Here is a 23624-nt window from a genome sequence, read left to right as displayed (position 1 = left end):
TTAAGTGCATAGTTACTGCAAGAAGTTTTTATTTTCCAACACTTTACTGTACAAGTCTTTTAGAATCGTGAACGATCTCATTGAAGACCAGAGGATTGTGTTATTGTCCGAGTTTGACAAATGTCATTTCCCAAAATTATAATTGTTAAACTCTACAACAATGTAGTTTGCTGTTGAAATGTGTAATCTATATCTCTTGCACTCTCTATAGTACTTGTTTAGACTACATGATTTAGAAAAGAAGAAAAGTATATGTGCGTCCTAGGACGCCACAAAACGATCTACAAACAATCTACAAATCTGGAAAGACAAAGTAGTCGATTCAAGCTGTGTTCTGTGTTTCTTGACAGGTTTTTGCTGGTGATACATACATTCTGCAGACGGAGTTCAACGGCGAGATTCGTGATGGCCTTGACGGCTTCTATCGGAGCTCTTACGAAGAGGACGGTGAGACCAGGTGAGTAGCCTCCTCATCCAAACCGAACGAGATGGCTCGGACGTCAGCACATTGGTCGCGCATGCCGGGCGACCGACTGCCTCCCCTGTCCTTCCTACAATCCGAGCATGAGCTGCGTCTCTAATGAACATCGACGAGGACATTAACTTTCCTTCACTTGTCGCCAAAAGCAATTTCACGCTGCTGGTGCTGCAACACAACCATCAGAGCTCCTCTATCACAGCAAATGCTCCCGTCAGGCTGTAGTGATCGATGCCAGAAGATTGTGAACAATGGAAATGGCCAATTGTAGCTACAAGTAGCTACAAGTTGACTTCTGAATTATTATGATCGTGGACAGTCGGTTTGGTCTGACTGAAGTGGCTTACAATATGAATGGGAAAGATTACATCTGTGGACTGTCTCAATAGGGCAGACGAGAAGGTTTTTTTTTTTTTTTTTTTTTGAGTCCTCAGTCTTCTGACTGATGGTCTAATACGGCCTGCCACGAATTTTTCTCCTGAGCCAACCTCTTCATCTCAGAGTGGCACTTGTAACCTAAGTTCTCAATAACTTGCTGGATGTATTACAATCTCTGTCTTCTTTACAGCTTTTACCCTCTACAGTTCCATCTAGTGCCATGGGCGTTGTGTCTTGATGTCTTAACAGATGTTTTGTCATCCTGTCTCCTTTTCTTGTCCGTGTTTTCCATGTATTCCTTTCCTCGCTGATCCTGCCGAGAACCTCATTCCTTACCTCATTATTTCACCGAATTTTCAACATTCTTCTGTAGCACCACATCTCAAATACTTCGATTCGCTTGTGTTCCGGTTTTCACACAGTTCATGTCACGCTGTCTGTATAATGCTGTGCTCCAAACGAACATTCTCGGAAATTTCTTTCTCAAATTACGGCCTATGTTTGATACTAGTAGACTTCTCTTGGTCATAAATGCCCTTTTTATCACTGCTGGTCTGCTTTTCATGTCCTCCTTGCTCATCCTGTCACGTGTCATTTTGCTGCCTAGGTAGCAGAATTCCTTAACTTCATCTACTTCATAATCGCCAATCCCGATGAAAAGTTTCTCGCTGTTCTCATTTCTGCTACTTCCCTTTACTTTCGTCTTCCTTCGATTTACTCTCAATCCATACTCGCTACTCAATAGACTGTTCATTCCATTCAACAGATCCTGTAATTCTTCTTCACTTTCATTATCGGTGTCATCAGCGAATCTTGTCATACCACATCGTTCCACCTTGAATTCTAATCCCATTCTTGTACCTTTCTTTTACTCCCGTCTTTGCTTCTCTCTCTCTCTCTCTCTCTTTTTTTTTTTTTTTTTTTTTTAGGTCCTCAGTCTACTGACTGGTTTGATGCGGTCCGCCACGAATTCCTTTCCTGTGCTAACTTCTTCATCTCAGAGTAGCACTTGCAACCTACGTCCTCAATTATTTGCTTGATGTATTCCAATCTCTGTCTTCCTCTACAGTTTTTGCCCTCTACAGCTCTCTCTAGTACCATGGAAGTCATTCCCTCATGTCTTAGCAGATGTCCTATCATCCTGTCCCTTCTCCTTATCAGTGTTTTCCACATATTCCTTTCCTCTCCGATTCTGCGTAGAACCTCCTCATTCCTTACCTTATCAGTCCAACTAATTTTCAACATTCGTCTATAGCACCACATCTCAAATGCTTCGATTCTCTTCTGTTCCGGTTTTCCCACAGTCCATGTTTCACTACCATACAATGCTGTACTCCAGACGTACATCCTCAGAAATTTCTTCCTCAAATTAAGGCCGGTATTTGATATTAGTAGACTTCTCTTGGCCAGAAATGCCTTTTTTGCCATAGCGAGTCTGCTTTTGATGTCCTCCTTGCTCCGTCCGTCATTGGTTATTTTACTGCCTAGGCACCAAAATTCCTTAACTTCATTGACTTCGTGACCATCAATCTTGATGTTAATTTCTCGATGTTCTCATTTCTACTACTTCTCATTACCTTCGTCTTTCTCCGATTTACTCTCAAACCATACTGTGTACTCATTAGACTGTTCATTCTGTTCAGCAGATCATTTAATTCTTCTTCACTTTCACTCAGGATAACAATGTCATCAGCGAATCGTATCATTGATATACTTTCACCTTGTATTTTAATCCCACTCCTGAACCTTTCTTTTATTTCCATCATTGCTTCCTCGATGTACAGATTGAAGAGTAGGGGCGAAAGGCTACAGCCTTGTCTTACACCCTTCTTAATACGAGCACTTCGTTCTTGATCGTCCATTCTTATTATTCCCTCTTGGTTGTTGTACATATTGTATATGACCCGTCTCTCCCTATAGCTTACCCCTACTTTTTTCAGAATCTCGAACAGCTTGCACCATTTTATATTGTCGAACGCTTTTTCGAGGTCGACAAATCCTATGAAAGTGTCTTGATTTTTCTTTAGCCTTGCTTCCATTATTAGCCGTAACGTCAGAATTGCCTCTCTCGTCCCTTTACTTTTCCTAAAGCCAAACTGATCGTCACCTAGCTCATTCTCAATTTTCTTTTCCATTCTTCTGTATATTATTCTTGTAAGCAGCTTCGATGCATGAGCTGTTAAGCTGATTGTGCGATAATTCTCGCACTTGTCAGCTCTTGCCGTCTTCGGAATTGTGTGGATGATGCTTTTCCAAAAGTCAGATGGTATATCGCCAGACTGATATATTCTACACACCAACGTGAATAGTCGTTTTGTTGCCACTTCCCCCAATTATTTTAGAAATTCTGATGGAATGTTATCTATCCCTTCTGCCTTATTTGACCGTAAGTCCTCCAAAGCTCTTTTAAATTCTGATTCTAATACTGGATCCCCTATCTCTTCTAAATCGACTCCTGTTTCTTCTTCTATCACATCAGACAAATCTTCACCCTCATAGAGGCTTTCAGTGTATTCTTTCCACCTATCTACTTTCTCCTCTGCATTTAACAGTGGAATTCCCGTTGCACTCTTACTGTTACCACCGTTGCTTTTAATGTCACCAAAGGTTGTTTTGACTTTCCTGTATGCTGAGTCTGTCCTTCCGACAATCATATCTTTTTCGATTTCTTCACATTTTTCTGCAGCCATTTCGTCTTAGCTTCACTGCACTTCCTATTTATTTCATTCCTCAGCGACTTGTATTTCTGTATTCCTGATTTTCCCGGAACATGTTTGTACTTCCTCCTTACATCAAAAAAATGGTTCAAATGGCTCTGAGCACTATGGGACTTAACATCTGAGGTCATCAGTCCCCTAGAACTTCGAACTACTTAAACCTAACTAACCTAAGGACATGACACACATCCATGCCCGAGGCAGGATTCGAACCTGCGACCGTAGCAGTCACGCGGTTCCAGACTGAAGCGCCTAGAACCACTCGGCCACCGCGGCCGGCCTCCTTTCATCAATCAACTGAAGTATTTCTTCTGTTACCCATGGTTTCTTCGCAGCTACCTTCTTTGTACCTATGTTTTCCTTCCCAACTTCTGTGATAGCCCTTTTTACAGATATCCATTCCTCTTCAACTGTACTGCCTACTGCGCTATTCCTTATTGCTGTATCTATAGCGTTAGAGAACTTCAAACGTATCTCGTCATTCCTTAGTACTTCCGTATCCCACTTCTTTGCGTATTGATTCTTCCTGACTAATGTCTTGAACTTCAGCCTACTCTTCATTACTACTATATTGTGATCTGAGTCTATATCTGCTCCTGGGTACGCCTTACAATCCAGTATCTGATTTCGGAATCTCTGTCTGACCATGATGTAATCTAATTGAAATCCTCCCGTATCTCTCGGCCTTTTCCAAGTATACCTCCTCCTCTTGTGATTCTTGAACAGGGTATTCGCTATTACTAGCTGAAACTTGTTACAGAACTCAATTAGTCTTTCTCCTCTTTCACTCCTTGTCCCAAGCCCATATTCTCCTGTAACCTTTTCTTCTACTGCTTCCCCTACAGCTTCATTCCAGTCGCCCGTGACTATTAGATTTTCGTCCCCCTTTACATACTGCATTACCCTTTCAATATCCTCATACACTTTCTTTATCTGTCCATCTTCAGCTTGCGACGTCGGCATGTATACCTGAACTATCGTTGTCGGTGTTGGTCTGCTGTCGATTCTAATTAGAACAACCCGGTCACTGAACTGTTCACAGTAACACACCCTCTGCCCTACCTTCCTATTCATAACGAATCCTACACCTGTTATACCATTTTCTGCTGCTTTTGATATTACCCGATACTCATCTGACCAGAAATCCTTGTCTTCCTTCCACTTCACTTCACTGACCCCTACTATATCAAGATTGAGCCTTAGCATTTCCCTTTTCAGATTTTCTATTTTCCCTACCACGTTCAAGCTTCTGACATTCCACGCCGCGACTCGTAGAACGTTATCCTTTCGTAGATTATTCAATCTTTTTCTCATGGTAACATCCCCCTTGGCAGTCCCCTCCCGGACATCCGAATGGAGGACTATTCCGGAATCTTTTGCCAATGGAGAGATCATCATGACACTTCTTCAAATACAGGCCACATGTCCTGTGGATACACGTTACGTGTCTTTAATGCAGTGGTTTCCATTGCCTTCTGCATCCTCACGTCGTTGATCATTGCTGATTCTTCTGCCTTTAGGGGCAGTTTCCCACCCCTAGGACAAGAGAGTGCCCTGAACCTCTATCCGCTCCTCTGCCCTCTTTGACACGGCCGTTGGCAGAATGAGGCTGACTTCTTATGCCGGAAGTCTTCGGCCGCCAATGCTGATTATTTATCAAAATTTAGGCAGTGGCGGGGAACGAACCCGGGACCGAAGATGTTTTGATTATGAATCTAATACGCTATCCCTAGACCACGGGTACATCTACTTGCTTCTTAGAGGTACAGATTGAACTGTGAGGGCCAAAGACTTCCCTTTCTTACAGCATTTTTGATCCGAGCAATTCGTTCTTGGTCTTGTACACACTGTATAGTACCCTTGATTCCCTAAAGCATTTCCCTTTTTTCTCAGAAAGTGTAACATCTTGCACCATTTTACATTGTCGAACGTTTTTTCGAGGTCAACAAGTCCTATGAATGTATCTTGATTTTCCTTCAGTCTTGCTTCCATTATCAATTGCAACGTGAGAAGTGCCCTTTTTGTGTTTTTACCTTTCTTAAAGCTGAAATGACTTATCTAACAGACCCTCAATTTTCTTTTCCATTCTTCTATGTATTATTCTTATTAGGAACTCCGATGCTCGAACTGTTAAGCTGCTTGTGCAACAATTCTCGCAGTTGTTGGCTGTTGCAATCTTCGGAATTGTATGGATGACTTTCTTTCCGAAATTCCGGTGGTATATAGCCAGTGTTATACATTCTACGCAAGTAGGTGTAAAATGTATGTTCCATTCCAATCCCCAAAATGAGTCATTTTCTTACGATTTTAGATCATTTTAGGCAGTTTTGATCGAATTTTACCAATTCTATAAAATAAGCCCACTTTAGGTGCATGTCAATTTGATGTTTAAATCTAACATATTTATGATAAATTGTGTGTTCTGCCTCATGTGTAGGTATCTAGAAGAGCGTAGCGTTCCAAAGGATTGGAAAAGGGCACAGGTCATCTCCGTTTTCAAGAAGGGACATCGAACAGATGTGCAGAACTATAGACCTATATCTCTAACGTCGGTCAGTTGTAGAATTTTGGAACACGTATTATGTTCGAGTGTAATGACTTTTCTGGAGACTAGAAATCTACTCTGTAGGAATCAGCATGGGTTTCGAAAAAGACGATCGTGTGAAACCCAGCTCGCGCTATTCGTCCACGAGACTTAGAGGGCCATAGACACGGGTTCCCAGGTACATAACGTGTTTCTTGACTTCCGCAAGGCGTTCGATACAGTTCCCCTCAGTCGTTTAATGAACAAAGTAAGAGCATACGGACTATCAGACCAATTGTGTGATTGGATTGAAGAGTGCCTAAATAACAGAATGCAGCATGTAATTCTCAATGGAGAGAAGTCTTCCGAAGTAAGAGTGATTTCAGGTGTGCCGCAGGGGAGTGTCATAGGACCGTTGCTATTCACAATATACATAAATGACCTTGTGGATGACATCGGAAGTTCACTGAGGCTTTTTGCGGATGATGCTGTGGTACATCGATAGGTTGTAACAATGGAAAATTGTAGTGAAATGCAGGAGGATCTGCAGCGAATTGACGCATGGTGCAGGGAATGGCAATTGAATCTCAATGTAGACAAGTGTAATGTGCTGCGAATACATAGAAAGATAGATCCCTTATCATTTAGCTACAAAATAGCAGGTCAGCAACTGGAAGAAGTTAATTCCATAAATTATCTGGAAGTACTCATTAGGAGTGATTTAAAATGGAATGATCATATAAAGTTGATCGTCGGTAAAGCAGATGCCAGACTGGGATTTATTGGAAGAATCCTAAGGAAATGCAATTCGAAAACAAAGGAAGTAGGTTACAGTACGCTTGTTCTCCCATTGCTTGAATACTGCTCAGCAGTGTGGGATCAGTACCAGATGGGGTTGATAGAAGAGATAGAGAAGATCCTACGGGGAGCAGCGCGCTTCGTTACAGGATCATTTAGTAGTAGCGAAAGCGTTACGGAGATGATAGATAAACTCCAGTGGAAGACTCTGCAGGAGAGACGCTCAGTAGCTCGGTACGAGCTTTTGTTGAAGTTTCGAGAACATACCTTCACCGAGGAGTCAAGCAGTATATTGCTCCCTCCTACGTATATCTCGCGAAGAGACCATGAGGATAAAATCAGAGAGATTAGAGCCCACACAGAGGCATACCGACAATCCTTCTTTCCACGAACAATACGAGACTGGAATGGAAGGGAGAACCGATAGAGGTATTCAAGGTGCCCTCCGCCACGCACCGTCAGGTGGCTTGCGGAGTATGGATGTAGATGTAGATGTGATGAAATGAATCCAATATGATCACCTGATATCCACATATATATATGTACAACTGATGATAATGATAAATTAAATATATACAACTAATGATAATGGTAAATTAAATATTTGCACAACTAAGGCTGATAAATGAAATATTGAGCTAATGATGAGTTAAATAAATTCAACTAATGATAATGATAAATTATATATATACATCTAATGATAATGATTAAATAAATATTTATTACTAGTGGTAATGATTAATGAAATATATACAACTAATGGTGCTAAATGAATGATGTACAATAAGTGACAATGATTTATTTACCATATATTTACAGTAAACTATAATGCCCCACTGTAAGTGTATTTCTTCCATTATTCACAATGTGCCTTTCATCATCATATGCACTCAATTATATTTAATTTTACTGTATGTATTTCATGTTTATAATTTATTATTAAATTCATTGATCTATATACTCCACCGTTATTCAAAGAGCATGCTTTGTAGTCATCTTTCGTTATCTTTTTCTTGATTACCACCTTTTTACACCTTTCCCTTATTTCTTATCGACATAAGCGTGATTTCTTATGTGTTTTTTCTGGTACGAATGTGTTTTGATCTCGTTTCTAGAAACGGTCTATTATGTCTCTGTGCAACAAAAGCTCTGTCTACAGTCATTTTTTCAATTTCTTCACAATTCTCTCTCGTTATCTATTTCACTTTTTTACGCTTCCAGATTATTTCGTTTCTAAGCAACATTAACTGCTTACTACTTTGCATTGGTAGTACCCATATGTTTCTTTCTTTCTGAAATCAAAACTGCCAGTAATAGTTCTTCAAATTCAGGTATTTCTTTCTTTACTTTGTTTCACTCCTCAACAGCTCATTCATCGTGCACTGTTCTGCATGACCATTCAACGTCACTGATAATTATTTTGAAATAAACTCACCACTTTTAAGTTTGTCACTGTCCCATTTCATAGCACTATATTTTTTCTTGTACTATTTACTGTAAGCTGACTAGGTTATAATCACTTGGGAATTCCTTGAAGTCCAAGTTTGGTCCTTAAATTTTTGTCGCACACCATTGCAGATCGGTTGACATGAGTTTGTTTTACTCTAATGATTTTTATAAAATGTATTTGCAACAGTCGTTTAAAACCTTTGCAGAAACTGAAAGCATTGATTGCTCCTCTCAGATTTGTCCATGCACTCTTTATTCCCATATTATTCTATACATGCGGACTCTCGCATGTAAACCATCTTCTCCAGCCTCTTTACTACTTCCGTTTATCTCATATTCTCCATACTGTTTCCACTAACTTGCAGTGAACAGCTAAACTTGGTGCTGGATACATTATTGTTCACGGAAATATACTGTACTATTTTTCTCGAATTCATAAAAAAACCTCCATCTGTCAGCTGAGGAGTTGGCTGTTGCACCAAAAATTGCAGTCTACAAGCTCTTTTCTCTTTCCATTTCGTTTCCTTTACTGCTGTAGCTTGAGAAAGGTGGCTGCGGACCTATTTTCGGTATGAGCGAGGTTCATAGCCCCATCCGGTCGTACTGATTTAGGACCTCCGAGCATTCGTTGTGTTTACAGATACTCCAGTTTCGGCACAACATTCACAGTTTCTCCGTAACACACATAGTTTCACAATAAAGTACAAATCTGTAAAACTCCGCTCCACGAATAGTTGCAGTTTCTACTCGCCTTATGATTTTCCTGATCAGTCTTCAACTGTTTGCGGGACTGCGAGACATTATTAAATTATTTAGATGAGTAATGTTCCATTGATGTAGGGCTTCCCACTGCATTGTACATCCCTGGTTCTTCCATTTTCAGTAACTGTTTGAACCTGAATTTGTGTGCGCGCCTCCATCCTTACAGCAGCAGGTAATCGGTAGAGGAAAGCTAGCCCTTATCGCAGAAATCTACAGATGCTAGCGCATGTTGTTTTGTTTCGAAACTGTAGCTGTACTTGGAAACGAATTCCAGACGTTTGAGTATTTAATGATACCAACTCCTCCATGCACAGAATGGGACCTTGCAAGAAGCAAGAGTTTGTGCACAGTAGATAAATAGTTGTTCTTGTACATACCGTTTTGCAATTATATTAGACATTTAAGCTTCCTGCAACAATAAAATGTAAGCAAAAGTGACCAACTGAATATACCAATTAAAAGGTAAAAAAATTGACAAATGCGAAAAGCATGCATATACCCTTTCACCTGACATCAGAACCATGACTTCACACCTTCTTACTATTACATGCCTCATGTTTCCCAGTTTTTCTGTCAGTGACGCTGAAGTGGCATCCCTTCTTGACGAAGGAGATACTGATATCAGCAAGATGAAAGGATGTTCGTATCACCCCACAGGTATTGGACACACAAAGTAGAGGTACACGTATATTATCGTATTGTGGAACTAAATTGTTGAACTACAGAGATGTTTCATTATACATAGACGGAAAATTTTTACCAGAAACTACTTTGTGTTATGTTAATGATTCATTTTATGTACATAACTCATTACTTCATACTAAGTTTTATTTAAGAAGAATACTCGTACTTTGACAGTCTTTTTAAATACGTTATGTTTAGCTACGTTTTTAATCTCAACGGGTTATTTATTTTACTGTTTGATTCACTGGTAGAAAATGATGTTTTGAGTTTCTTTGTTTATTTTTCTCCTTAAATATAAATTAAGTGAAGCTCTTCTAGTATGATCATGAATACATTTGTAAATGACGGCTGTCCCGTATAAAACCAGTACGTGCGTGTTAGATACCGGTTAATCATCATTAGTCAAATTGCATGTGAAGTGATAAATAACAGTGTCCAAAAGTTGGTTACACTGAATTTACCGGAAAGTTGAGTGCAGCTGTGTGTTCGTGCATCAGTTGTTATGTGGAGCTCGTACTGTTGATGTCTTACAGAAAGGGGCCAGTTTGCAGTAGAACAGTGAAATGATATTCTGGAGTGTTGCATAAAGACAGGTCCGATCAAGGAATGTAAGGAAATGTTTCAAGCGATATATCTTGGTAGGACACTTCCCACGACCAGCACTATTCAAGATCTGTGCAAGAGGAGGGCTGTAGGATCCGTGCAGAATGTGCGGAGGAATAGGCTACCGACAGTGAGGACCCCTGAAACTATACACAGAACGCGCATTGACATTATGAAAAGTCCCCGGAAGTCGGCAAGGAGGTTATTGACGCCGGTTCGTGTATCTCGCACACCATATACTAAAAGATAAAAAGATACTACAAGATTAAAAAGCGCAACGCGTGAATATGCTGCAAGAGTTGAAAAAAGAGTTCATTATTGTAACTGGCTGTGAACGTGAACTTCTGGCGGTTACTTGGACACCTTCCTTTACTTCATGTCAGATGAGGCCTCTCTTCATTGGTCAGGTTACGTAACCTACTAGAATTGCAGATACTGGTCGCAGGACAACCCACATATTCAGCGTGAAGAAACTCTCAACTCGGAGAAGATAAGTCTGTGGTGTGCGTTGTCCGGCATGCGCATTATTGGCCCCATATATTTCAACTACACCCTGAACAGTGCCGGATATCTAGAGATCTTTGATTCTTTCTATGCTCAGTTAACAGCTGTAGAGAAGCCGTATGCATTAATTCAACAAGATGGAGCAACCACTCATACACCGAACCAAAGTATGGCCCACACCGCCAACGTGTTTCTTGAACACAGACTTAACAGTAGAGGTATCTCTGGCCCCCAAGGCCCCCAGACTTAATATCGTGCGAATTTTATTTACGGCGCACTCTAAAAAGCAAAATGTATCCTGATAGTCCTCGCACAATAGACGATCTCAAACGGAACATTACTAGAAAAATTAACATCACGCCTGCAGAATTACAGTGTGTTGCTGGTAACGTCATCACGCCAAGTCAGCGATGCCTGGTTGCCCATGGCCACCACTTCCAGCATCTCTTATACGAGGGTTGACTGAAAAGTAATGCTTTTACCTTCGCAACTCTTCAACAGTTGGCAGCATTGGTATGTGGCGGGTATTGGCTTGTTCCGTAGCCTCTTCTCTACTGCTCCAGTTGACGGGAGGCCCTAGCATTGAACGGTTGTGTTGTTTCAGTGTAAAGTATGGAACCCTGCGCAGACAGTCGGTCAGTGCCATTTAAGCAACGTGCAGTCATTGAATTATTAACAGCAGAAGGTGTCACCCCAAAGGAGATTCATCAGGGAATGGTGACTGTGTTGATGTGAGTACTGTGCGTTGTTGGGCGATTTAGTTTAAAGATGTTGAGGCGGGAACATCTGAACTGCTTGACAAACAAAGAGTTGGACGTCCTGTGACAGCAACCACCGAGTTTCAAAAGCAAAATGTTGACAGATTGATTCAGGACCATCGTCGTATCACTCAGAAATTGCAAGCACAATCGGCATTTCACAAGAACGTGTGGTTCACATTGCTTTCTTTGGCCATCAAAAGACCTGTGCATGATGGGTACCCCCGATGCTGACTCCTGAAATGAAAGCACACAGACTTGAGATTTGCCAGGAACTCCTCTTGCGTTACGGAAATGGTGACGCCTTTCTCCATTCAATTGTGACAGGAGAAAAAAGGGGGGTACACCATTACGACCCGGAAACGAAACGTCAGTCTATGGAATATCGACAGAAAGACTCGCCCCAGAAAATAGAATTCAAGGCGCAGCCCTCAACTGTAAAAATCATGGCCACAGTGTTCTGGGACGAAGGTGCTGTTATCCATGTCAATTTCCTTGATCATGGAACAACAATAAACTCAGAGAGTTACATCACAACGCTGTGAACTCTGAAACGACGGCTAACAAGGGTCCAAATGGAAAAGAGAAATGTTTTCCTGCAGCATGACAATGCCAAACCACACACTTGACGTGCCACCATAACAGAACTTCAGTTATTGAATCTCATCACCGTACGGCATCCTTCATACAGTCCAGAATTAGCACCGTATGACTTCCATCTGTTCCCGACAATGAAAGACGATCTGCGGGCACATCATTATGCTTCTGATGAAGAAGTTGAGAGAACTGTGAGACTGCGGTTGCGGAACAGAGTGTCGAGTTCCTCCGTGACGGTTTCAGAAAACTTGTTCATCGTTGGCAGAAATGTATCCAACTGGCTGGTGATTATGTGGAAAAGTGAATATTGGTAATTAAAGATTAAGGATTATTTCTGCGATTGATTTATTAAAATATTCCCATCCAAACTCAATTAACGAAGGTGGAGGCAGTACTTTTCATTCAACCCTCGTAAATAGGTAACTACATGCTTTTTAACGTTACTGTTAGCTATTATTTTTTAGTTAGTTCATTGTTACTTGAAGTACGGGCGTGAGGCGCAGCGGTTTTATGTGGGGCATCCTTTATAATAATAAATTATAACGCAGAGCACAATTAAAGTACTGTGATAGGTATAGGTATAAATTGGACAATGGTTATTTAGTATAATGTCTTCTGTTCGCCTACGTAGCGTAGCGGTAGCGTCTCCGACTACCACGCAAGGGGCCCGGGTTCGATTTCCGGCAGGGGACTCGGTGTTTTTTGTCCTTCATCATCATTGACCCGCAAGTCGCCAAAGTGGCATCAACTAAAAAGGACTTGCAATACGGCTGCCGAACTCCCTCGCATGGGGCCTCCCGGTCAACAATGCTGACAGATTAAAACTGTGTGCCGGACCGAGACTCGAACTCAGGACCTTTGCCTTTCGCGGTCAAGTGCTCTACCATCTGAGCTACCCAAGCACGACTCACGCCCCGTCCTCATAGCTTCACTTCTGCCAGTACCTCGTCTCCTACCTTCCAAACTTTACAGAAGCTCTCCTGCGAACCTTGCAAACTAGCACTCCTGAAAGAAAGGATATTGCGGAGACATGGCTTGGCCACAACCTTGGGTATGTTTCCAGAATGAGATTTTCGCTCTGCAACGGAGTGTGCGCTGATATGAAACTTTCTGGCAGATTAAAACTGTGTGACTCCATTTCTTTATGATGTATTCTTTAGTAATAACTGTATGTATCTGGTGACTCAGCTGTCACAGCAAACAACTAAGCAACTACGTGAAATTAATTTAATGCACTGAAATGAAGTTGATGGGTCAGTGTTGCTGAAATCGATGAAGATGCAGTGCTATGAGACGAAGTCAGTGCAAACTGTTCAGATACGCTGAACCTGAATCATAGCGAATTTGTAAAGACAGTTGAAAACTGGGCTCGAGTAACCAGTCAAACATCAGTTATTATCAGTTGTTGGTACGTGTTCACAACGGTTACCTGGTTCTGTTGTTACAGGTGGCTGGCAGCGACGCAGTTCGCAGAGATGGGGGCTCGCATGACGATGCCTTGCTACGACGAGCCGGCCATCAAGGCGACCTGGATGTTCACTTTCAGGCCGCGTCCGCGCTGGACTGTGCTCACCAACACCCCGCTGATCACGTCCAGGTAAGACCCGGGTCAGCGGTACGTGCTGCGACCGCGACCACTTCTGGCTGCTGCCAAGTCTACGTAGCTGGGTTCAGTCGGGAAGCAGGTGTAAACATGCGGCGCTGTAGAAGTGGAATAGTTATTTGTCAGTAATTATCATGTTTTGGGTATATGTGCCAACCATCAGACCCATACTACGACTCAACAGATAAATGAACCAGCACTATCATTCAAAATGAAATTCAACTATGAGAAAACCACTTACAATAGCTTCTACCGGCGCTGGCTAGTGGCCAACCATTGTACTGTAATGCGTCCTAGGTCTCCTGTTGCATCACCATACACCATAAATAATTTCTAGTTAATACGTAATACTGTTTAACAACAGACGTTAGGTACAAGAAACATGGATAACATGATAAATCTCCATATTTTCGCGGCGCAAATACTGATCCATAAAATTTCGGGCGTGCAGCCGCATCAATTTGACTTCTTCTAATACTTCGGCTGGACGGTATTCAGCCGAAATATTAGAAGAAGAAGTCAAATTTATGCGGCTGCACGCCCGAAATTTTATAGATCATGATAAATCTCTTCTGTAGACCATGTACCTTTTTCTCTCAGCATAGTCCTGCTTGAACCACGGTACAAGATTTAAATGACAAAAAGCTGTGAAAATAGCGAATTTAAAGCAATGTACGCTCAAAGTAATCCCCTGATTAGATATCTTTTGTGCTATGATTCACATACCGCACGCTAATACTGCATTATTTTCCGTATTTGTGTCTAAAAAAACTATTCTGACAGGCGCATCAGAAGATAGGACTGACGATCTTTCCTTTAGATCTCCCTTCACAATACATTTCAAGCTGGTCCTCCTATGCCTTCGTGGCACAGTTAGCGATTTCCGACTTCTGATTGTTGCTAAATAATAAAATTTTGTGTGTCTTCAAATTGGGTGATACTTACATGTGTCATTGGTTCTTCCAGGTAGCCAGGCCTGATATTTGTTTTTGATAGGTTACCATGGTGACCTACTTAATGTATGTGTAATTATTCTTCAAAATTACTGGTGATCTCATGAACACCTTATGGCAGACTATGATGAAAGAAAAAATTCCGAAAGTGTTTCAGAAGCTAAGTATTGCTAGCAGCGATATTATAGGTGCGTCTTTTCATTTAGGATTAAGGCGAACTCTGACAGTGTACAAAGCAGTGGGCATAACAGTTAAGTGTGATATCAGCCAAATACCCTAAGACTGTGTGACACCTCAAAAGAATTTCTGATTCCTACCGCGAAATGCTGCCAGGAGAACCACTGACACCGCTGAGGAAAGGAACAAAGGACAATAGTCAAACGAATCCATAATCAGTCAATCTAATGCTGGTACGAGTAGGCAGCGCAGTGCCTGGAAAGGCGACAAAGACTTACTCGACCACCTGACCCAGTAGATTAATACCCACTGTAAATGTATTTCCCATGGCATAAATCACGTGCTTGTTCAACATTTGTTATGTTGACAGATAGTGCCGGGAAGGGAATATTAATTTCCTATTGATTGAGCAGTTTCTCTTGACTGTATATACTCTGAACGGACCTCACTTCTTGGTCAGTGCTTGGACGGTTAGGATGCCTTCTGGAAGAGTTCCTGAGTACTAGTGAAGAATAAATGGCAGTGTCTTGGCATGTACTCATTCAGAGATTCACTCAGTTTTCCTTTTGAAATCACTGTAGAAGAAAAGGTAGCACCTCGTTGCCGAGGGAAAATAAACATACTGATTCAGGTGCATGGAAATCTGAATGAATTTACCTAACTCGGGTACGAGAAACACCTCAAAAACATGACAGAAGCAACTCCTGCCTGAACGACACTACCCACACATTGTGGATTACATCCAGCAGCGGGACACCGGTGTAGTCAACGTTTTCCGTCATTTCGAAAGAGGTAAACTAGCGGCCTGTCGGTCCACAATACGCTCCTCCAGTCAGCTATTGGCGTAGCCAATGGAGACATGCAGCCCTATGTGTCACTGAGAGCAAACGCCTTTTGCGAGATACCCGACCCGAATAGCCATTGCATGCAGTTCCCTTTGCAATGTTCCCTCAGAAACACAGATGCTCTTAAGTTGTTACTGATTTTGTTTTTCCTTTTCTTGCCGTCCGCTTCGATCTCCTCTCCCGTGCCAACCTTTTCAGATCAGAGTAGCATTTGCCCTCAATTATTTGTTTGATATTCCTACCTGGCATCCTCTAAAATTTTTATTCTCCAGTACCACAGAACTTATTCTTAGATGCATTCTCACATGTCTTATCAACCTGTCCCTTATTCTTATCAGTGTTATTCAATATTCCTTTCCTCTCGAATCAGTGTGCTCCCTGCCGCCGTTGGATAAGCAGCTGCAGCAGCAAGTCGTATACTCCTAGCTCACTCATTTGTTACATAGTTTAATTCTTAATTTCTTTGCGTGTTTTTGGTACTTGCATTGTTTAATTCATAAATTTCGGGCGTATTATAGTATTTGAGAGTTGTAGCATCGCGTTTTAGTACCTGAATAGTGTAACATCGCGTAGTCTCCTTCCGCCGCCGAGCAGTGTGTCAGCAGTGCACAAGTGGCAGCATTACTGCATTTACTAGGCAATCTTGTATTTTAATAACCGTTTAAATTTTGTGTCGATTTGTTTGCGCTCTCTGTAGATTAGTTCAGACGTTCTTTGCACAACAGTTTTTAGCATGGATAGGGACTGCAACTGCTGTGTTCGGATGCAGGCTGAGTTGGCATCCCTTCGCTCCCAGCTTCAGGCAGTGTTGGCTTCGGTCACACAGCTTGAGGCTGTTGCCAATGGTCATCACTGTGGGGGTCCGGATGGGGGTTTGTCGGGGACAGCCAGCTCGTCCCACGCATCCCCCGATCGGACTACGACTGTGGTTGCCCGGGATACTGCCCGCATTGAGGCTGATCCCTCACCTGTGGTAGAGTGGGAGGTCGTCTCAAGGTGTGGCAGGGGGCGAAAGACATTCCGGAGGGCTGAGCGGAAGGCCTCTCCAGTTTGTCTGACGAACCGGTTTCAGACTCTGTCTCAGGCTGATACTGATCTTCGGCCTGACATGGCTGCTTGTCCTGTTCCAGAGGTTGCCCCTCAGTCTGCAAGATCCGGGCGGTCGCAGAGGATGGGCTTACTGGTAGTTGGGAGCTCCAACGTCAGGCGCGTAATGGGGCCCCTTAGGGATATGGCAGCAAGGGAGGGGAAGAAAACCAAAGTGCACTCCGTGTGCATACCGGGGGGAGTCATTCCAGATGTGGAACGGGTCCTTCCCGATGCCATGAAGGGTACAGGGTGCACCCATCTGCAGGTGGTCGCTCATGTCGGCACCAATGATGTGTGTCGCTATGGATCGGAGGAAATCCTCTCTGGCTTCCAGCGGCTATCTGATTTGGTGAAGACTGCCAGTCTCGCTAGCGGGATGAAAGCAGAGCTCACCATCTGCAGCATCGTCGACAGGACTGACTGCGGACCTTTGGTACAGAGCCGAGTGGAGGGTCTGAATCAGAGGCTGAGACGGTTCTGCGACCGTGTGGGCTACAGATTACTCGACTTGCGCCATAGGGTGGTGGGGTTTCGGGTTCCGCTGGATAGGTCAGGAGTCCACTACACGCAACAAGCGGCTACACGGATAGCAGGGGTTGTGTGGCGTGGGCTGGGCGGTTTTTTAGGTTAGATGGCCTCGGGCAAGTACAGAAAGGGCAACAGCCTCAACGGGTGCGGGGCAAAGTCAGGACATGCGGGGACCAAGCAGCAATCGGTATTGTAATTGTAAACTGTCGAAGCTGCATTGGTAAAGTACCGGAACTTCAAGCGCTGATAGAAAGCACCAAAGCTGAAATCGTTATAGGTACAGAAAGCTGGCTGAAGCCAGAGATAAATTCTGCCGAAATTTTTACAAACGTACAGACGGTGTTTAGAAAGGATAGATTGCATGCAACCGGTGGTGGAGTTTTCGTTGCTGTTAGTAGTAGTTTATCCTGTAGTGAAGTAGAAGTGGATAGTTCCTGTGAATTATTATGGGTGGAGGTTACACTCAACAACCGAGCTAGGTTAATAATTGGCTCCTTTTACCGACCCCCCGACTCAGCAGCATTAGTGGCAGAACAGCTGAGAGAAAATTTGGAATACATTTCACATAAATTTTCTCAGCATGTTATAGTCTTAGGTGGAGATTTCAATTTACCAGATATAGACTGGGACACTCAGATGTTTAGGACGTGTGGTAGGGACAGAGCATCGAGTGACATTATACTGAGTGCACTATCCGAAAATTACCTCGAGCAATTAAACAGAGAACCGACTCGTGGAGATAACATCTTGGACCTACTGATAACAAACAGACCCGAACTTTTCGGCTCTGTAAGCGCAGAACAGGGAATCAGTGATCATAAGGCCGTTGCAGCATCCCTGAACGTGGAAGTTAATAGGAATATAAAAAAAGGGAGGAAGGTTTATCTGTTTAGCAAGAGTAATAGAAGGCAGATTTCAGGCTACCTAACAGATCAAAACGAAAATTTCTGTTCCGACACTGACAATGTTGAGTGTTTATGGAAAAAGTTCAAGGCAATCGTAAAATCCGTTTTAGACAGGTACGTGCCGAGTAAAACTGTGAGGGACGGGAAAAACCCACCGTGGTACAACAACAAAGTTAGGAAATTACTGCGAAAGCAAAGACAGCTTCACTCCAAATTTAAACGCAGCCAAAACCTCTCAGACAAACAGAAGCTAAGCGATGTCAAAGTTAGCGTAAGGAGGGCTATGCGTGAAGCGTTTAGTGAATTCGAAAGTAAAATACTAGGTACCGACTTGACAGAAAATCCTAGGAAGTTCTGGTCTTACGTTAAATCAGTAAGTGGCTCGAAACAGCATGTCCAGACACTCCGGGATGATGATGGCATTGAAACAGAGGATGACAAGCGTAAAGCTGAAATACTAAACACCTTTTTCCAAAGCTGTTTCACAGAGGAAGACCGCACTGCAGTTCCTTCTCTAAATCCTCGCACAAACGAAAAAATGGCTGACATCGAAATAAGTGTCCAAGGAATAGAAAAGCAACTGGAATCACTCAACAGAGGAAAGTCCACTGGACCTGACGGGATACCAATTCGATTCTACACAGAGTACGCGAAAGAACTTGCCCCCCTTCTAACAGCCGTGTACCGCAAGTCTCTAGAGGAACGGAAGGTTCCAAATGATTGGAAAAGAGCACAGGTAGTCCCAGTCTTCAAGAAGGGTCGTCGAGCAGATGCGCAAAACTATAGACCTGTATCTCTGACGTCGATCTGTTGTAGAATTTTAGAACATGTTTTTTGCTCCAGTATCATGTCGTTTTTGGAAACTCAGAACCTACTATGTAGGAATCAGCATGGATTCCGGAAACAGCGATCGTGTGAGACCCAACTCGCTCTATTTGTTCATGAGACCCAGAAAATATTAGATACAGGCTCCCAGGTAGATGCTATTTTTCTTGACTTCCGGAAGGCGTTCGATACAGTTCCGCACTGTCGCCTGATAAACAAAGTAAGAGCCTACGGAATATCAGACCAGCTGTGTGGCTGGATTGAAGAGTTTTTAGCAAACAGAACACAGCATGTTGTTATCAACGGAGAGACGTCTACAGACGTTAAAGTAACCTCTGGCGTGCCACAGGGGAGTGTTATGGGACCATTGCTTTTCACAATATATATAAATGACCTAGTAGATAGTGTCGGAAGTTCCATGCGGCTTTTCGCGGATGATGCTGTAGTATACAGAGAAGTTGCAGCATTAGAAAATTGTAGCGAAATGCAGGAAGATCTGCAGCGGATAGGCACTTGGTGCAGGGAATGGCAACTGACCCTTAACATAGACAAATGTAATGTATTGAGAATACATAGAAAGAAGGATCCTTTATTGTATGATTATATGATAGCGGAACAAACACTGGTAGCAGTTACTTCTGTAAAATATCTGGGAGTATGCGTGCGGAACGATTTGAAGTGGAATGATCATATAAAATTAATTGTTGGTAAGGCGGGTACCAGGTTGAGATTCATTGGGAGAGTGCTTAGAAAATGTAGTCCATCAACAAAGGAGGTGGCTTACAAAACACTCGTTCGACCTATACTTGAGTATTGCTCATCAGTGTGGGATCCGCACCAGATCGGGTTGACGGAGGAGATAGAGAAGATCCAAAGAAGAGCGGCGCGTTTCGTCACAGGGTTATTTGGTAACCGTGATAGCGTTACGGAGGTGTTTAACAAACTCAAGTGGCAGACTCTGCAAGAGAGGCGCTCTGCATCGCGGTGTAGCTTGCTCGCCAGGTTTCGAGAGGGTGCGTTTCTGGATGAGGTATCGAATATATTGCTTCCCCCTACTTATACCTCCCGAGGAGATCACGAATGTAAAATTAGAGAGATTAGAGCGCGCACAGAGGCTTTCAGACAGTCGTTCTTCCCGCGAACCATACGCGACTGGAACAGGAAAGGGAGGTAATGACAGTGGCACGTAAAGTGCCCTCCGCCACACACCGTTGGGTGGCTTGCGGAGTATAAATGTAGATGTAGATGTAGATTCTGTGCAGAACCTACTCATTCCTTACCTTATCAGTCTACCTAATTTTCAACATTCTCTAGAGGGAAAAATTGCTTCGATTCTCTTCTGTCCCGGTTTTTACACAGTCCATGCTTCACTACCGTACAATGCTGTGCCTCAAACATACATTCTCAGAAATTTCTTTCTCAAATTAAGACCTATGTTTGATTCTAGTTGACTTCTATTGGCCAGGAATGCCCTTTTCTAAACTGCTAGTCTGCTTTCGAAGTCCTCCTTACTCTGTCCGTCATTGGTTATTTTGCTGCCTAGGTAGCAGAATTCCTTAACTTCGTCTACTTCGTGACCATCAATCCTGATGTTAAGTTTCTCGCTGTTCTCGTTTCTGCTACTTCTCATTACTTTCGTCTTTCTTCGATTTACTCTAAATCCACATTATGTACTCATTAGACTGTTCATTGCATCAGACAGACCCTGTAATTCTTCTTCAGTTCCACTGAGGAGAGCAGTATCATCTGAGAATCGTATCACTGACACGCTTTCACCTCGAATTTTAATCTCACCATTGAACCCTTTTTTTATTTCCGTCATTGCTACTTAGCTACATATACTGAATAGCATGGGCGAAAGACTGCATCCCTCTCTTACACCCTTTCTGACTTCTTATTCTTGCAGTCTTATTTTTCCCTCTTGCTTCTTGTACATATTGTATATTGCTCGTCTTTCCTATAGCATACTCTATTTTTCTCTGAATTTCGAAGACCATGCAATATTTTACGATTCCGAACGTTTTTTCCAAGTCGAGAAATCCTATGAATGTGTCTTGATTTTCTTCAGTCATGCTTCCATTATCAAACGCAACGTCAGAACTGCCCCTCTGGTGCCTTTACCTTCCCTAAAGCCAAACTGATCATCTAACATATCCTCAATGTTTGCTTTCCATGCTTCTGTATATTATTTTTGTCGGTAACTAACATGCTTACGCTGTTAAGCTGACTGAGCGATAATTCTCGCACTTGTCGTCTACGACTATCTTCGGAATTGTGCGGATGATGTTTTTGCGTACGTTTGGTGGCATATCATCAATCTCACGCACTCTACACACCAGCGTGAATAGTCGTTTTGTTGCCTCTTGCCCCAGTGTTTTTAAATATTCTGACTGAATGTTACCTATCCCTGTTGCTTTATTCGGTCTTAAGTCTTCCAAAGCCCTCTTAAATTCTGATTCCAATACTGGATCCTCTGTCTCTTCCCTATCGACTCCTGATTCTTCTATCACGCCATCACACAAATCTTCCCCCTCACAGAGGGCTTCATTGTACTCTTTCCACCTATCAGCTCTCTCCTCATTTAACAATGGGAATCACATTGCACTCTTAATGTTACGGCCCTTGCTTTTAATTTCACCGAAAGTTGTTTTGACTTACAAATATGTTAAGTCAGTCCTTCCGACAATCATTTCTTTTTCGATTTATTCACATTTTTCATGCACCCATTTCGCCTTAACTTCTCTGCATTTCCTATTTATTTAATTGCTAAGTGAGTTATATTTCTGTGTATCTGAATTTCTCTTAACGTTTTTGCACTTCCTTCTTTCGTCGATCAACTGAAGTATTTCTTCTGTTACCCATAGTTTCTTCGCGGTTATCTTCTTTGTACCTGTGTTTTTCTTTCTAGCTTCTGTGATTGCCCTTTTCGGAGACATCCATTCTTTTTCATCTGAACTGCCTACTGAGCTAATCCTTATTCAAGTCTATCTCCTCTCAGTACTTCCGTATCCGACTTCTTTGCGCATTGATTTTTCCTGACTAGTGTCTTAAATTTCAGCTTACTCATCATAATTACCAACGTGTGATATGAGGCTATATCTACTCCTGGGTAAGCCTTACAACTCAATATTTTATTTCGAAATCTCTGTCTGACCATTACGTAATGTAATTGAAATCTTCCCATATCTCCCGACCTTTTCCAGGTTGACCTCCTCCTCTTGTGATTCTTTAACGGAGTATCGCTATTACTAGCTGAAATTTGTTGCAGAACTCAGTCTTTTCCTCTCTCAATCCTACTACCAAGTCCATATTCACCCGTAACCCTTTCTTCCACTGTTTCGCCTATAGCCGCATTCCCTTCCCCAACGTCATAAATTTTCGTCTCCGTTTACGTACTGAATTACCCATTCACTATCCACAAACACTTTCTCTATGTATTCACCTTCTGCTTGCGACATCGGCACTTACTCCCGAAATGTTGTTGTCGGTGTTGGTTTGCTGTCTGTTCTGGTGAGAACAACCCTACCACTGAACTGTTCGCAGTAAACCACTCTCTGCTCTACATTCCTATTTGTAACGCAGCCTACTCCCGTTATACCATTTTCTGCTGTTGTTGATATTACCCTATGCTCATCAGACCAGTAATGCCTTTTTTCATTCTACTTAACTGGACTGACCCCCACTAGATCTATATTTAGCCTTAGCATTTCCCTTTTCAGATCGACGGCCGCGGTGGTGTAGCGGTTCTAGGCGCGCAGTCCGGAACCGCGCGACTGCTACGCTCGCAGGTTCGAATCCTGCCTCGGGCATGGATGTGTGTGATGTCCTTAGGTTAGTTAGGTTTAAGTAGTTCTAAGTTCTAGGGGACTGATGACCACAGATGTTAAGTCCCATAGTGCTCAGAGCCATTTGAACCATTTTTGAACCCTTTTCAGATTTTCTAGTTTCCCTATCTCGTTCAAACTTCTGACGTTCCACGACCCGACTTGCAGAATGTTACCCTTTCGATAATTATTCAATTTTTTTCTCATGGTCACCTCCCCCTTGGCCGTCCCCTCCCGGAGATCCGAATGGGGGCCTAGTCCGGAATCTTCCGCCAGTGGAGAGATCATCGTGACACTCTTTGAGTTAAAGGACACGTGTCCTACAGATACACATTATGCAGTGGCTTTCATCAATGTAGTGGTTTCCGTTACCTTCTGCATCCTCATGTTGTTGACGACAGTTTCTCACCCGGAGGGCAAGAGAGTGCCCTGAGTCTCTGTCTGCTCCTCCCTCCTCTCCGACAAGGCCGTCGGCAGAACTAGGGTGACTTTTTAAGCCGGAAGTCTTTGGCTGCCGTTGCTGATGATTTTATTCAAAACTTAAGCACGGGAGAGGTTGAAAACTGGGACGTTGGAGTTTCTGATTACTAGTCAAAGACACAACACCCGTTTTTTCGGCATTT

The 23624-nt window shown here is 42.7% G+C and overlaps 1 protein-coding gene across 1 annotated transcript in view; it reads left to right on the top strand.

Annotated features, from left to right (window-relative positions):
• LOC126176860 (aminopeptidase N-like) overlaps nt 1-23624 on the top strand; it is a 155698-nt gene that overhangs the window by 31768 nt on the left and 100306 nt on the right. The window contains exons 4-5 of the mRNA XM_049924047.1: nt 351-457; nt 13700-13849. Of these exons, the coding sequence (XP_049780004.1) occupies nt 351-457; nt 13700-13849 (257 nt within the window). The remainder of the gene's footprint in view (nt 1-350; nt 458-13699; nt 13850-23624) is intronic.

This window comes from Schistocerca cancellata, chromosome 3, assembly GCF_023864275.1.
Source record: "Schistocerca cancellata isolate TAMUIC-IGC-003103 chromosome 3, iqSchCanc2.1, whole genome shotgun sequence".
In the NCBI taxonomy this organism is placed as follows: domain Eukaryota; kingdom Metazoa; phylum Arthropoda; class Insecta; order Orthoptera; family Acrididae; genus Schistocerca; species Schistocerca cancellata.
The sequence above is the reverse complement of the archived record's forward strand: the minus strand, read 5'-3'. Positions and strand labels throughout refer to the sequence as shown.